Below are 16,237 nucleotides of genomic sequence, written 5' to 3'. Positions count from 1 at the left end.
GGTAGGAGAGTACTTGGTGTGTCATCTGGAAGGAAAGTAGATAAGGAGACTTGGTGGTGGAATGAGGAGGTACAGGAGTGTATACAGAGAAAGAGGTTAGCCAAGAGGAAGTGGGACACTGAGAGGACTGAAGAGAGTAGACAGGAGTACAGTGAGATGCAGCGTAAGGTGAAGGTAGTGGTAGCAAAGGCCAAACAAGAAGCTTATGATGACTTGTATGCTAGGTTGGACAGTAAGGAGGGAGAGACTGATCTATACCGGTTGGCAAGACAGAGATAGAGATGGGAAGGACGTGCAGCAGGTTAGGGTGATTAAGGATAGGGATGGAAGTCTATTGACAGGTGCCAGTAGTGTGATGGGAAGATGGAAAGAGTACTTTGAAGAGTTGATGAACGTGGAAAATGAGAGAGAACAAAGACTAGAAGAGGTGAGTGTTGTGGACCAGGATGTAGGAAAGATTAGTCAGGATGAAGTGAGGAGGGCATTGAAGAGGATGAAGAGTGGAAAGGCAGTCGGTCCTGATGATATACCTGTAGAGGTTTGGAAGTGTCTAGGAGAGGTGGCAGTAGAGTTTCTGACTGGGTTGTTCAACAGGATCTTAGATAGTGAGAAGATGCCTGAGGAATGGAGGAGAAGTGTGCTGGTGCCCATTTTTAAGAACAAGGGAGATGTGCAGAGTTGTGGCAACTATAGAGGAATAAAGCTGATGAGCCATACAATGAAGTTATGGGAAAGAGTAGTGGAAGCTAGACTAAGGGCAGAAGTGAGCATTTGTGAGCAGCAGTATGGTTTCATGCCAAAAAAGAGTACTACAGATGCAGTATTTACTTTGAGGATGTTGATAGAGAAGTACAGAGAAGGCCAGAGGGAGCTGCATTGTGTTTTTGTAGATCTGGAGAAAGCTGATGACAGGGTGTCCAGAGAGGAACTGTGGTATTGAATGAGGAAGTCTGGAGTGGCAGAGAAGTATGTTAGAGCGGTGCAGGACATGTATGAGGACTGTAAGACAGTGGTGAGGTGTGTGTAGGTGTGACAGAGGAGTTCAAGGTGGAGGTGGGACTGCATCAGGGATCAGCTCTGAGCCCCTTCTTGTTGCTATGGTGATGGACAGGCTGACAGACGAGGTTAGACAGGAATCTCCATGGACTATGATGTTTGCAGATGACATTGTGGTCTGTAGCAGGAGCTACAAATCACAATGTCAGGGAACAGGTGGAGGATCTGAACACCAATCGTGTTCAGATCGGGGAGGCCGTTCATCCCAATCACCCCCCTCCAGGTCTCACTGTCATTGCCCACGTTAGCGTTGAAGTCCTCAAGGAGAACAATGGAGACCCCCCCAGTCGGAGTACTATTCAGTTCTCCTCCCAGGGACTCCAAGAAGGTCAGGTATTCCACACTGCCATTTGACCCGTGGGCCAAAACGACAGTGAGACACCTGTCCCCAACCTGAAGGCACAGGCGACCCTCTCGTTCACTGGGGTTAACTCCAACAAATGACGGCTGAGCTGTGGGGCTATAAGCAAGCCCACACCAGCCCACCGCCTCTCACCTTGGGTAACACCAGAAAAGTGGAGCCTCCAGCCCCTCTCAAGGGTTTGGGTTCCAGAGCCCAAGCTGTGTGGGGGGGGGGGTGAGCCCAACTATATCTAGTCGGTACCTCTCAACCTACCTCACAAGCTCTGGCTCCTTTCCCCCCCAGGCAAGGTGACATTCCATGTCGGTGCCAAAACACTTTGTTCAAGAAACATTTGAAGAAAGAAGAAAGAAATTAAAAGATCACAAAGCATTTTGTGAATGTTTTACAGTGCAGTTCATTTATGACACATTTCTTCTCAAACTTTACGGATCTGTCAGGTTTGTGATATGTCCCCCCCCCCCCCAATGTTAAACTCATTCCTCATTCACCACATGTTCTGACACCAGAGCCTGAACCCAGACGATGTCTCCAGATGAAAACAGTGGTAGGGCCTATGATCTGGTTCCTAAACCGGTTCTGATCAGTCCAGGAAGCGGTCCAGCATCCTCTGGATGTTTTGGAAGGCGTCTTGGCCCAGATAGTCGGCGTTCCCGGCCTCCCACCGCCTGCGCCGCCGCCGCCGCTCTTCCTCGACGTCTGCAGCCGGCTGATGAAGAGGAGAAGAAGAGATCAGCCTTCAAAGGGATCCGTCACCAGAGAAATCAGACCGAGGTTCAGAGTCCACTCCTGAGCCCCCGGAGTTATTTCACGTTCCTGCTATTACTCTTAATAAACACAACTGGATTAAATTATTATTATTAACATCATTTAACACTAAATTATTTGTTCCTTACATTTCCTCCATTCAGATCCTAATCTGACAGATGAATTTCACCTGGAGATTATTGAGATTATACATGACTAGAATCTCTACAGATTGGAGGCATCGTCAGCCTGAAGATGGAAATTAAGCAGAATGAAGTGACCGAAACAGGAAGTAGAAACATTGTCAGGAATAAGAAACAGGAAGTAACGGAGCAGTAAGGTTTTACATACCGGGTGTTGTCTGGTGCCTGACGCGCCGTCACCATCTTCCTCCTGGATCTTCCTCTCAGATCGTGACTCTTCCTCCTGGATCTCCTTCCTCTCAGATCGTGACTCTTCCTCCTGGGTCTTCCTCTCAGATCGTGACTCTTCCTCCTGGATCTTCCTCTCAGATCGTGACTCTTCCTCCTGGATCTTCCTCTCAGATCGTGACTCTTCCTCCTGGATCTCCTTCCTCTCAGATCGTGACTCTTCCTCCTGGATCTTCCTCTCAGATCGTGACTCTTCCTCCTGGATCTCCTTCCTCTCAGATCGTGACTCTTCCTCCTGGGTCTTCCTCTCAGATCGTGACTCTTCCTCCCACCTTATGCTTCTTGTGTGTGAAACCTGCAGACAGATGACCTTCATGAATGCATCGCAGCATGTGTTAGCATCAGAGCTACGCTAGCAGAGGTTCTTCTGCCCCCATGTGGAGACCTTGAGGACCCGTCAGGCTGGAGGTTGTGTGTCGGTTCTGATCCTAAAGGTTTGTATGAACACAACAGAGGAGAAGTGGAGCGAGTATCTGGTGTCTCTGCTGGGGTTTGACGCAGCAGAGGCCAGCTATTAAGCTAATAACCGGATTAATTAGTAAATATTCTAATGATCCGACTCCATGTGTGACTTTAGAGAGGATTGTGTGTTCATGTAGATGTTTAAGTTTACACTAATAGAAATAAAAACACATTATTTTTTCCCTGTTGATCTCTGGGACATCTTGAGATGAGGGGTCTGTTTCCTTTCTCCATCACTGAGGTGATGTGTCTGTAAAATGATGTTGATACAAACACACACACACACACACACACTCACACACACACACACACACACACACACACACACATACATACACACTCTCTCATAAGAACCAGCGTCAAACGGGAAGTCGTGTTGTTTTACCGTGGTGCGTTCAGGCGGTGACGACGGCCTGTCAGACGGCTTGGAGAAGTGTGGGAGGAGTGAGCTGGAGCTGTCCAGGGTCTCCTGAGAGGTCATCCTGGCTGCTCCTGCTTGGATCTGCAGAAGATGGAGGAGAGGAAGAGGAAGAGGAAGAGGAAGAGGAAGAGAAGAGGAAGAGGAAGAGGAAGAGGAGGGCTGCTTCACATGCCTGTGTGTAACCGGTCTAGTCAATCAGTTGTATTCTGCACACCAGTCCTAACCCTAACCCTAATGCCAACCCTAATATTCACCCTAATTCTAATCCTAACCCTAATGTCAACCCTAGCCCTAATCCCAACCCTAACTTTAACCCCAATCCTAACCCTAACCCAACTCCCAACCCAAATTTTAACCTTGATTCTAATTCTAACGCTAATCCCAACCCTAACCCTAACCCCAACCCTAATTTAAACCCGAATTCTAATCCTAACCCTAATCCCAACCCTAACCTTAATCCCAACCCTAATTTTAACCTTAAATCTAATCCTAACCCTAATCACAACACTAACCCAAACCCCAGCCCAAATTTTAAAACTAATTCTAATTCTAACCCTAATCCCAACCCTAACTTTAACCCTAATTCTAATCCTAACTTTAATGCCAATCCTAACCTTAATCCCAACCCTAACTTTAACCCTAATTCTAATTCTAACTTTAATCCCAATCCTAACCCTAATCCCAACCCTAATTTTAACCCTAATTCTAATCCTAACCCTAATCCCAGTCTGTATCATCACACATGTCTGTTTATCTTAGCCGACCCAAAACTGCCACAAAGCTGCAACGGAATCTATTCATAAACCATTTGTTTCTGTTTTTCTGTAATTAATTTAAGGAAGATCAAATAAATCAAATAAATCTTGGACAAATCCCGACCAAATTTAACGGATTCTTCTCTTTTAACCCTTCCAAAGAAGGTTTTTGAAATCTGATGAGTAGTTTTTGTCTAGAAACCAGAACCCCCAACTTTTAAACACTGATTGCTGAAGCCGTTCCTCCAAACATTCCTTCTTCACAACCCCCAGACCCTCCATGAACCGGTGCGTTTCTCTGGTTTGACTTGTTTCAACATTTAATTCGGTTCAAACTCTCTGACTTTATACTTCCTGTTTTTACGTAGTTTTCCCATCTTTGGGACTGATCCCCGTCTCCTGTGTCGTTTCCAGTGTGTGTCTGTGTTCACACCTGTACACCTGGACTGGGGGGTGTCTGGTGGGGGGGTGACGTCGGGTGACTCAGGTACTCCTTCCACCACAGCGACACAAACTGATCCAGGATGGGTGAGCGGCCGTCGTCCCTCTGGCGGCTCGAGCTCCAGGGTTTCTCTGCTCCCAGGAAGTGGACGATCTTTGCATTGTGTCCAAACCTGGAGCCAAAATTGAAGAAAATATCGATTTTAATAAAGAATTATTTACATGTGTTCAAACGAGGCGTGTGTGTGAGGCGCTCAGTGTTCAAACGAGGCGTGTGTGTGAGGCGCTCAGTGTTCAAACGAGGCGTGTGTGTGAGGCGCTCACTGCAGGAAGGCGGGCCGGTAGCTGTACACCGAGCTGACGCTCAGGTTGTAGACAAACGGCAGATGTTTACTGATGTGTTCCACCGGCCAGCTGCTGAAGAAGCTGTTCAACAGGCCCTGGTCCCCCCCTGGTGGGAGCATTATGGGATGTGAGCAGCAGCCGACGCAGAACTGACATTCCTATGACGCTGATTCCTCACCGTCAAAGCTGCCGTGCTGCAGGGCGTGGTCCAGGAGGGCGGCGTGGGTGTGGAGGGAGGGTCTGAACACAAACACGCCGGAGTTGAAGCAGTCGGGCCAACCGGGGTCCGGAGCCGCAGAGAGCTCCTCCCTGTGGAACAGCTCGTCCACGTTACGTAGAACCTGGAGGGAGAGGTCACCCAGGGGTCACCCATCACACCGCGTCGCAACAGGAAGTACGAAAGGTGATGAGTAAGGAATACGATACACCTTCGAGCATCTCGTTCTTTACCGCGCGTTGGCGAATGGATACGACATCAGTGAGACCGGATCTCGTTCTTTACCACGCGTTGGCGAATGGATACGACATCAGTGAGACCGGATCTCGTTCTTTACCACATGTTGGTGGGTAGATACAACATCAGTGAGACCGGATCTCGTTCTTTACCACGTGTTGGTGGATGGATACATCACTGAGTCTGGATCTCGTTCATTACCATGTGTTGGTGGATGGATACATCAGCTGATACCGGATCTCTTTCTTTACCACATGTTTGAGGATGGATACATCAGTGAGAACGGATCTCGTTCTTTACCACATGTTGGCGAATGGATACGACATCAGTGAGATCGGATCTCGTTCTTTACCACGCGTTGGCGAATGGATACAACATCAGTGAGACCGGATCTCATTCTTTACCACGTGTTGGTGGATGGATACAACATCAGTGAGACCGGATCTCGTTCTTTACCACGTGTTGGTGGATGGATACGTCAGTGAGATCGGATCTCGTTCTTTACCACGTGTTGGCGAATGGATACAACATCCGTGAGACCAGATCTCGTTCTTTACCACGCGTTGGCGAATGGATACGACATCAGTGAGACCGGATCTCGTTCTTTACCACGCGTTGGTAGATGGATACGACATCATTGAGACCGGATCTCGTTCTTTACCACATGTTTGAGGATGGATACATCAGCTGAGACCAGATCTCGTTCTTTACCACATGTTGGCGAATGGATACAACATGAGTGAGACCGGATATCGTTCTTTACCACGTGTTGGTGGATGGATACATCAGTGAGAACGGATCTCGTTCTTTACCACATGTTGGCGAATGGATACAACATCAGTGAGACTGGATGTCATTCTTTACCACATGTTGGTGGATGGATACAACATCAGTGAGACTGGATCTCGTTCTTTACCACGTGTTGGCGGATGGATACATCAGTGAGATCGGATCACGTTCTTTACCACGCTTTGGCGAATGGATACGACATCAGTGAGACCGGATCTCGTTCTTTACCACGCGTTGGTAGATGGATACGACATCAGTGAGACCGGATCTCGTTCTTTACCACGTGTTCGAGGATGGATACATCAGCTGAGACCGGATCTCGTTCTTTACCACATGTTGGCGAATGGATACAACATCAGTGAGACTGGATATCGTTCTTTACCACATGTTGGTGGATGGATACATCAGTGAGATCGGATCTCGTTCTTTACCACATGTTGGCGAATGGATACAACATCCGTGAGACCAGATCTCGTTCTTTACCACGCGTTGGCGAATGGATACGACATCAGTGGCACTGCATCTCGTTCTTTACCACGTGTTGGCGGGTGGATACGACATCAGTGAGACTGCATCTCGTTCTTTACCATGTGTTGGCGGATGGATACATCAGCTGAGACCGGATCTATTCAACTGGTATCTCGAGGTTCTACTTTATCGTGGTGTGTGTGCTGGACTCACCAGTGTGTCGGCATCCAGGAACACACACTTGCTGAACCGGGTCAGCGTCCAGCAGTGGATCTTGGTGAAGGTGACGCCGAGCTCAGGACGTCCCAGTAGGGAGAGGCGGAGCCTGTCCTCGCTGTCCAGGACGTCCACTGTGATGACATCATCAAACGCATTCCTGAGGGCAAACCTGTTCGGGTGCAGACAGAAATATTTTTGGGGGTAGCACCTCAGCGTCATCTGGGAACAGGGTAGAGAAAAGTGGGCGTCGCCCACCTGGACTGTTGGGAGACGTTTGGAGTAACCATGACGACGATGCTGCGAGTCGTCCCGTGGCGGCGTAAACTCCGTGCCACCACCTCAGCGCCCATGCAGTACGAGTCGGCGGTGACCAGCGTGACGAAGGCCTCTCGATCTAGACGGCGGTCAGACGACAGGAAGTGATGTCACACATTATTACCAAAGCACAACGTAATGCTTCCCCTGGATCAATGGATTCACCAGTATTTTCACTTTTTCATTACTTTCTTTGAAACAACTATTCAGAATTTGCATATTTGGTTAGTCGTTGTAATTTATAGCAGGGTAATGTCATGGGCGGGGCCAGGGGCGGAGCCAGAGGAGCGTTGACATTATCTCTTACATTTGTGGAAGCATGTCATATATTACATTTTCTATGATCCAGATTAAAATGCAATAAATGAGAATGCAGCACAATTAACCAAAAATAACCCAAAAATAAAAGATAACTCAGGAATCAGTCTGTGGTGACCGTTCACACCTGGTCACACCTGGAGCTGCATCAGACAGAACAAGCAATGAAACCCGTGGAACCGATCTCTCACCCCTCTCCCACCCGTCCTGACATCCGGTCTCATACCTGACATTTCTGATGCAGCCTGCAGGAACCTCTTGATCCACGGCGGCGATCAGGACATGGCTCCTCACAGGTAGGTTTGATCCGTGGCTGCAGGATGAAGTCACGTCGACTCCGTTTGTCAATTTGAAGGAAGTGTTCCAGACGCCAGCGGTCTCTGCCTCTGTTTGTTCATCTGGTCGATCAACTACCCCCAGTGTTGTGCAACAGGTCCAACTTTCACTACCTGCCCTTTAGCCCCTCCGCTGACGCAGAGGTAACTTTCACTTTGTGCTGCCAGACATGAGCCAACGAGCCAGAGTCCGACTGGGATTAAAACGCTTATATTCTGCCTCCATGCAGGGATGTTGGGGTATAATTAGAACAGGATCAGTCGTGTGGAGGGGGCAGCTGAATGCCCCGGTCTGACCCTCAACGGTCGCTGCTGTCCAATCAGACACCAGACAAAAGACCAAACATGACGACTAGTCAATGTGGTGATGAAAATGACCCAAACGAGCCACTAGGGGGAGATAGTCCCTGAAAAACCTGCTGATGGGGAGCAGAGGAGATGATGAAGAAGAGGGCGGAGCCAGTGAAACTGTACAACATCAATTTATTGAAAACAGGTACAAACACATCAAAGTCAATCAATCAATCAATCAATCAACTTTTAGTTATATCGCGCTTACTCACATCTGAAGACATTTCAAAGCGCTTTACAGACAGAAAGCCAACAACGCAAAGTAACAACGATCCAATCAGAAGGTTAAAAACGACGCTCGTAAAGCTGAAGGTCTGCACACGATATTATGGGATATTTACAGCTCATTGGGAACCAATCAGAAGCCCTGATGCAACAAGGGGTCAACAGCATGAACGCTGCTGTGCTACGGCAAACAAGACGGATCAAAACTCAAAGGACAAAATCCGTCTTGTCCGGTCAGAGGCACAGGATATCAGAAACAGGCTTCTGGACAAAAGTGTTGGGACACAGGTCTGACCTGCTCTCCACTGTTCTAACGTTCAGTTTTCATTTAAAATGTTGTTTGTTCGGCTGAGCATCACTTCCTGAAACAGGCATTTCACTTTAAAAGTCACGTCTCCGGAAAAGGCTTTTATTTTGAAACGTCTTAAATGAAAACATTCTTTAAAATCTAACGTCATGGTTACACTTCACAATAAAATAACACAAAAAAACACAAAAAAAAAGGAGGCAGAAATCACAGCGACTTGAATAAAACGTGCGTCTTTACAACACGAAAGCAAACACACACACACACACACACACACACACACACACACACACACATCTGCCCAGCTCCGTGTGAGCCGTCCAATCAGCTGCGAGGGTTTTTAAAGACAAATCAAGCGTCACATGAAGCGTGTTTCAGAGAGGAAACTGAAGCAGCGGTGTGTGCGGAACACAAAGCGCAGCGCAAACCCAAACAGGAAGAGGATCAGAGAAGCTCCGCCCACGGCGGGGTCCGCAGACGAGTGTCGTGTGAACGCCGGCGGCGAGGCGAGGAGGGTGTGTCTGGTGTGTGCGGGGGGGGGCGGCGTCTAGGACGTCCTGAGGAGGCTGTTCATCGCTGAAACAAGACGACAACGGTTTAAATCCTGATCCCAGAATGCACCTGGAGCTTCCACTGAAATGATGGGAACTTACTTTGAGGATCCGACTGGACGCGTTGGCCCTTACCGCTCTCTGGGTCGGCCCCTGGGAACGGAAACACGGTCGGGTTTACACTCCTCCTGTCACACACACACACACACACACACACACACACACACACACACACACACACACACACACACACACACACACACACACACACACACACACACACTCACCTCCCTGCAGCTTGAAGCAGAGCCTCTTCTTCTGGTAGGCGAAGTAACTGGACGCCGCCCCGATCAGGGCGACGCCCACGGCGCTGACGATCGCTGCGATCTTCCCAGAACCGGCTTCTGCAGGACGGAGAGCACACAGTTTGATCAACGCTCTAACGGTTGATCTGCTGTCATGAGCCCAGGTTTCCACCAGGTGGCGCTCACCACTGACAACCTGGAGTTAAAGCGTTTAAGAAGAACGTGAGGGGAAACAGTGTGGAAAGAAAACGGAGTGTCAGTGAACACACCGTCAGCAGGGCGGGGCACACACACACACACACACACACACACACACACACACACACACACACACACACACACACACACACACACACACACACACACAAAGAGAGAACCTCTGCTTTGATTCTGAGTCATTTTGGAAGGAGGAGGGGCAAAACAGGGCGTTGTCGGGACGACGGAGGCAGAGGAGGAGAAACGCTGAATGTGTGTGTGTGTGTGTGTGTGTGTGTGTGTGTGTGTCTTTTATCCCCCCCCCACCCTCAGAGGAAGCCTCTTCTTGATGCCACCTGGTGTTTACTTGTTTGTTTACCTGAGGGGGGGGGGGCGTCAGGTGTTTTCAGGTGTTTTTGTTATTGTCTCAACTTGTTTCCACAGTGTGTGTGTGTGTGTGTGTGTGTGTGTGTGTGTGTGTGTGTGTGTGTGTGTGTGTGTGTGTGTGTGTGTGTGTGTTGTTTTGCCACCCTGGGGGTGGACACAAGCTGTGGATCCGCTGGACGAAGCAGCGAAAGCTAAACGCCGTCAGAAACAGAGGCTCCGCCTCCGATCGTCAACATGAACGCAAAACCACAAAAACACATCATCAGCATATTTTTAGACGCGTCTAATCCGGATTACAGCTCCTGTCTGCTGTCTCAAGATCAGATTTATAGTATTTTCCGCAATAGAAGGCGCACTGGATTATAAAATACTGGATTATAAAACACTGGATTATAAAACACTGGATTATAAAATTTATAATGCGCACTGTCGGTTTTTGAGAACATTAAAGGCTTTTTTTTTAAAACACTGATGTTAAATTAAACTTCATGACCCGACAGGAAAAACACTGATTCGGGAGGTCAAAGGTCACAAGAGTTTCCCTTTAATGAGTGAAAAAATCCTCAGAAACGATGAGAATCACAGCAAACATGTGTCCAAACCATTTCTATTGTCACAGAAGAACCGACCCCCCCACCCCACAGGACAAAGGAACAACACTCCAGCTGCAGAGGAACACGATGACTCAGGGGGGGGCGTGTCAGTCGTTCTAGCTGACACACCCAAACGCAGCGCGGCTGGAAAGTCTGGAATCACCGGCTGCAGCAAAACCCCCCCAGGCTGACGCGACGAAACCAATCCCTTCAGAAGAACTACACCAGAGAAGAACGGGGGGCCCCCCCACACGCCCCCGCAGCTCAGGGAATCGCTCGCAGAACCTCCAGGGCCCTCTCTAGCAGAGGGGTCAGCGTTCGCTTTAAGGAGGAAATCCACACATAGACTTCCTGGGGCACGTTGGCGTCTAACGCCTTCAGGATCTGCCCCCACACGGGGCCCCCATCTGCAACGACACACAACCGGAGCAGAGATTCACCACAGGAACCAGGACCAGCACGGAGATCCAGCCCAAAGCAGCCGATCGCAGATCCATAACCCGATCGCTACACCCGAGGCACACAACCAGAACCAACCGCACACCAACGCAACAGCGGGGTCAGCGCCGAACGCGACTTCCTGTCAGATGGCAGCGGAGCAACACAAACAGGAAGTAGATGGACAGGGTTACCTTCAGGCTCTTCGCCGGCGCCACCTGTTGGGAGCAAACAGTGACATCATCAGTGATCACATGTTCACGCAGAATCAGGAACAACACAGAGAAGATCAGGAACCAACGAGCATCTGATTGGTTGTTTACAGGCCTCTGACCTCCAGGAGGTCACATCTAGACGTAAACTCGTTTTAGCGGGTCAGTGTTTTTGTAAAACGGACACGTGATCACACACACGTACAACACGGTGTCCATTCTGACATCCATGTTCTAAATAACATACAGTAGAACCTGGAGACACCAGCTGGATCCATTCAAACCACATTTCCTCATTTAAAATAACTAAAGTCCTTTTAATCCATTCCAGTCTTGTAAAAAAAGCCCCGAAACCCCTAAATTATTAATAACAAACATATTTTTATTTTTTTATTTTAACATATTTTATTTTTTACCTAAACCAAAAAAATTAATTACGTATAATTCATTAAATATAATTTATGTAACCAATGATAAAGAATGAAAAGAAACGCACAAGTCACGAGAACACACAAGCTACGTCTTTACTACACCAACGAGAACGAGATCCGGTCTCACTGAGGTTGTATCCATCCGCCAACACGCGGTAAAGAACGAGATACGGTCTCAGCCGATGACTTATCCATCCGCCAACGCGTGGTAAAGAACGAGATGCGGTCTCAGCCGATGACGTATCCACCCGCCATCACGCGGTAAAGAACGAGATGCGTGCTCACTGACATATCCACCCGCCAACACGCGGTAAAGAACGAGATACGGTCTTACTGACGTCGTATCCATCTGCCAACACACGGTAAAGAGCGAGATGCGCTCTCACCGACGACGTATCCATCCGCCAACACGCGATAAAGAATGAGATGTGGTCTCACTGACGTCGTATCCATCCGCCAACACGGGGTAAAGAACGAGATGCGGTCTCACTGACGTCGTATCCATCCGCCAACATGTGGCAAAGAACGAGATACAGTCTCAGCTGATGAGGTATCTACCCGCCAATGTGCGGTAAAGAACGAGATACGGTCTTACTGCCGGCATACCCATCCACCAACACACGGTAAAGAACGAGATGCTCTCTCACTGACGTCGTATCCATCCGCCAACACGCAGTAAAGAACGAGATGCGCTCTCACTGGTGTCGTATCCATCCGCCAACACGGGGTAAAGAACGAGATGCGGTCTCACCGACGTTGTATCCATCCGCCAACATGGGTAAAGAACGAGATACGGTCTCAGCTGATGACGTATCTACCCGCCAGTGCGCGGTAAAGAACGAGATATGGTCTTACTGCCGTCGCATCCACCCGCCAACATGCGGTAAAGAACGAGATGCACTCTCACTGACGTCGTATCCATCCGCCAACACGTGGTAAAAAATGAAATGCGCTCTCACTGCCGTCGTATCCATCCGCCAACACACGGTAAAGAACGAGATGCGCTCCCACTGACGTCGTATCCATCCGCCAACACGTGGTAAAGAATGAAATGCACTCTCACTGATGTCGTACCCATCCACTAACACGCGGTAAAGAACGAGATGCGGTCCGACTCATGTCGTACCCATCCGCCATAGGGACGTAACGACTGGTACCTCAGGTTCTACTGTAATCAGAACTCGTGGTTGATTTAGAGTTAGTTTAGCGTCTAACATTTAGCCTCAGTTCTTAGACTAGACCCAGCAGACACGGTGGAATCAGCTTGAGGACAATGGAGGACCCACCTCGAGGATCGTAGCCCGGGTCTGCACCACGACCTGGAGGGAGAACAGGAAGTCCAGTTAGAAACATCCTGTCCTGTTCTGAAGCTGCTTCTGGTTCTGCTTCTCTCAACAGAACCGGATCAGGATTCTGCTTGTTGGATCTGAGCATCTGTGAGCAAAACGCTGCTAAAACCTGGCATGGATCAACCGTTTTCTCCAACATGTGGCTTCAATTACCCAGAAGACTTTGTGGTTTTTAATTCCTTTTCCTTTCTTTGGTGGAACAACAGCTAAACATCTTCCTGCTGAGACTCACCCAGAGCAGAGGAAACGTTCCAGAGTCCTTATTCCTGTTTCCCACCCTCGCCCAACGACACTGAACGCAGCGTCCTACCTCCTCCTCCTCCTCCTCCTCCGTAGCGACCGCCGTCGGGTTGGCTGTCGCCGCCGCCGAGCCCGAAGAGGTCGCTGTCGTCAAACTTTTTACTTCCTTCAACGAGAAGAAAATGATTTCAGTCGACGTGAAGACGAGGAGCCAGCCTTCATCATCCAGGAAGTCCAACACTCACCTCCTCCTCCTCCTCGATTGGGGGGGTTGACGGGTTTGTCAGGCTTGGGGTCCACTTTACCGTCTGCAAACACAAAACAAACGCTCCTGTTGGTGGGAACGCGGACAGAAGCGAAGTGGAACACGACCCAAAAGGGGAACGTTTACCTGGTTTGAGAGCATCTTCTAAATCCAACTCAAAACCACCTGTAACACACAAACACACACGGCTGTTAGCGGGACGCACCGGTTGTCGGTCGGGCGTTGCGCGGAGTCACACGGAATAGTTGCAGGTTGCTATGGCAACGCTGACTAATTCTCCCTGTAGCTTTCAAGCATGAGTCACTGAAACCAGCAACTTGTTTCCCCACCAAAAAGCACATTCCAACACTTTTTGCCCCGAAGGCAGATCACACGGACGGGTGACTGGCTGGAGGCGGGGCTTGTACGTAGCTTTTAGTTAGCTGTTAGCTTCTAGCCGCGTCACGTATTACTGTAATAACCAAATGAAGCAGGTGAACGAGTACAAACCATCAGCTTTTGGTTTGGTGTCTTTGTCTTTGGGTTTTACTGGTGGATCTGAGGACAGACAGACGAGGAGAACCAATCAGAGGGCAGGTTTCAGAGGGCGGATCCACATGGATCCTATTTATAGTCTCATTTCACACACAGTTCTGCAGCGTTCTCCATCTCAACCTTCTTTACCTGGATCCAGAGCTCCTGCTAAATCCAATTCAAAACCATCTGTAAGACACAAACACACACATCTGTTAGTTTACACACACACACACACACACTGATCTGATTCACATTCACTTAAAAAAAATAAATAAAAAAAATATTGGATGTCCTCAACATATGAACACAACTGGTTCTGAGAGGTTGTTTGTAAGCTGAATTGTTTGTAAGTCGGGTTTTTTTAAATATTAAATTTCAATCAATAATTTCCATTTAATGAAATTAAAATCCTGTAATACTGTAATCACATGTCAGTGGTCAAAATATTCATCCATGCCTGGATGGCTTCAACTTTCCGAGCTATTGTTCTTCTTTCTGCTGAGAATGAGTATTCCTACAGCACCTGAATGCATCACAGCTACTTCAGAGCCAGGCTTTATGTTAGAAAATGGAGCTTCACCTGGGACTGACAATTATATTTAATGACAGTTCGTGTAATTCTCAATCAGACGAGGTGTGAAGCAGGTGAACGAGTACAAACCATCAGGTTTTGGTTTGTTTTCCTTCTCTTTGGGTTTTTGTGTTGGATCTGAAAACAGAGAGACGAGGAGAACCAATCAGACGGCAGGTTTCAGAGGGCGGATCCACATGGATCCCACAGGTAGATTCTGTAGCTTTACCTGGATCGAGAGCAGCTGCTAAATCTAACTCAAACTCATCTGTAAGACACAAACACACACAGCTGTTAGCAGGACGCATTAGACCACCAGCCTGGTCCCGTAACCCGCTGCCTGTGACCCACATCTCATCCACGTCGGTACCGTGGAACAAAAACTAGTGAATGTTGGTCTTTAAATCAATACTAACCACATTTCAACAGTCAAACTATTCTTTCTGACCTGTTGTTCCTTTTTCCCGTGACTTTTTTCCGCTCAGAACGACTTTTCTGATTTTCCTACAGCACTTGAATGCATCACAGAGCCAGACTTGATTGAGTCAAATAAAAGTCCAGCTTGTCCCTCTGCAGCCATGTTTACACCCAGGCTCCATGATGGATTCCTCCGCTGAGGTTTCATGATGGAAACGGGACAGGACTCAACCCTATGACGTCACCCCCCCCCCTTTTTTTTTTAAACCCGAAGCTGCTGGTTTTCTCCACAGGTTCGAAGCCCGCCTAGGGGGGGGGGTCACCTGCGCTGCCTCCAGCGGCTTAAATTAGACGTCACCATAAAAGGCCCGAGTTTAATTCCCCATAACCTTAAAGTGACGTCACAGAATCTATAGGTTATTAACGGAGCGCTGAGGCAACCCGACACCCACCTTCACACCGCGACCCCGCAGCGAGCAGCAGCAGCGACAGACACAGCCAGCAGAGCTTCATGTTGACGTCACTCCGGTGACTCTGGTACTCCCTAACTTTGATCCGCCTGTGACGTCAGAGTCGGTCCCGTTTTGAAGTTTCCTCTTTTCTAAACGGGGTCTAACTTTTCCGAGTCGACCTCCGCGGAGCCGCCTGGTCCGGTGTCCTGTGACCGTCTGGAGCGAGTCCTCCGCCCGCCGGGACGCGCTGGGTGTGGCCCCTGGAGGAGGGCGTGGCTGCGCGAGGAATGTCGGCGCTGGTGCGTTCAGGGGCACTGGGAAACCTCAACTCACAGGGTTCCACACAGCGGAGGAGCGAGAGGGGGGGGGATAAGTTTAAAAAAAAGTCAATAAATGAATATTTATGTCAGTAAATAACTAAATAAAAGTTATAGAAAACTTTAGGTGGAATGTCTTCAAGTCAGTTCTGACAATACAACTGTGTTTGATGGTCTTTAGGCTGCGTTTGATGCTAA

The 16,237-nt window shown here is 48.7% G+C and overlaps 2 protein-coding genes across 4 annotated transcripts; both read right to left on the bottom strand.

Moving 5' to 3' along the window:
* Window positions 1–1,708: 1,708 nt before the first annotated feature.
* Window positions 1,709–8,124, bottom strand: gyg2 (glycogenin 2). The gene is made up of 9 exons (XM_068309570.1): window positions 7,809–8,124; window positions 7,205–7,343; window positions 6,944–7,118; window positions 5,198–5,360; window positions 4,999–5,125; window positions 4,667–4,847; window positions 3,443–3,559; window positions 2,516–2,890; window positions 1,709–2,126 (listed from the first exon to the last, which is right to left on the bottom strand). Exons 1-9 carry the CDS (start codon window positions 7,813–7,815, stop codon window positions 2,001–2,003), a joined length of 1,410 nt encoding a protein of 469 aa, XP_068165671.1. The 5' UTR covers window positions 7,816–8,124; the 3' UTR covers window positions 1,709–2,000.
* A 259-nt stretch (window positions 8,125–8,383) lies between these two features.
* Window positions 8,384–15,983, bottom strand: cd99 (CD99 molecule). 3 transcript variants are annotated; one of them, XM_068309398.1, is made up of 13 exons: window positions 15,723–15,980; window positions 15,083–15,121; window positions 14,944–14,991; window positions 14,430–14,468; window positions 14,256–14,303; window positions 13,893–13,931; window positions 13,752–13,809; window positions 13,572–13,669; window positions 13,199–13,231; window positions 11,464–11,487; window positions 9,639–9,755; window positions 9,454–9,504; window positions 8,384–9,376 (listed from the first exon to the last, which is right to left on the bottom strand). In XM_068309398.1, exons 1-13 carry the CDS (start codon window positions 15,781–15,783, stop codon window positions 9,348–9,350), a joined length of 684 nt encoding a protein of 227 aa, XP_068165499.1. In that variant the 5' UTR covers window positions 15,784–15,980; the 3' UTR covers window positions 8,384–9,347. The 3 variants fall into 3 exon arrangements, with proteins under 3 accessions (XP_068165499.1, XP_068165498.1, XP_068165500.1); XM_068309397.1 differs by having other exon boundaries at window positions 13,572–13,667; window positions 13,747–13,809; window positions 15,723–15,977; XM_068309399.1 differs by lacking the exons at window positions 8,384–9,376; window positions 9,454–9,504; window positions 9,639–9,755 and adding an exon at window positions 9,763–11,238 and having other exon boundaries at window positions 13,572–13,667; window positions 13,747–13,809; window positions 15,723–15,983.
* Window positions 15,984–16,237: the final 254 nt, after the last annotated feature.

This window comes from Antennarius striatus, chromosome 24, assembly GCF_040054535.1.
Source record: "Antennarius striatus isolate MH-2024 chromosome 24, ASM4005453v1, whole genome shotgun sequence".
Classification (NCBI taxonomy): Eukaryota; Metazoa; Chordata; class Actinopteri; order Lophiiformes; family Antennariidae; genus Antennarius; species Antennarius striatus.
The sequence above is the reverse complement of the archived record's forward strand: the minus strand, read 5'-3'. Positions and strand labels throughout refer to the sequence as shown.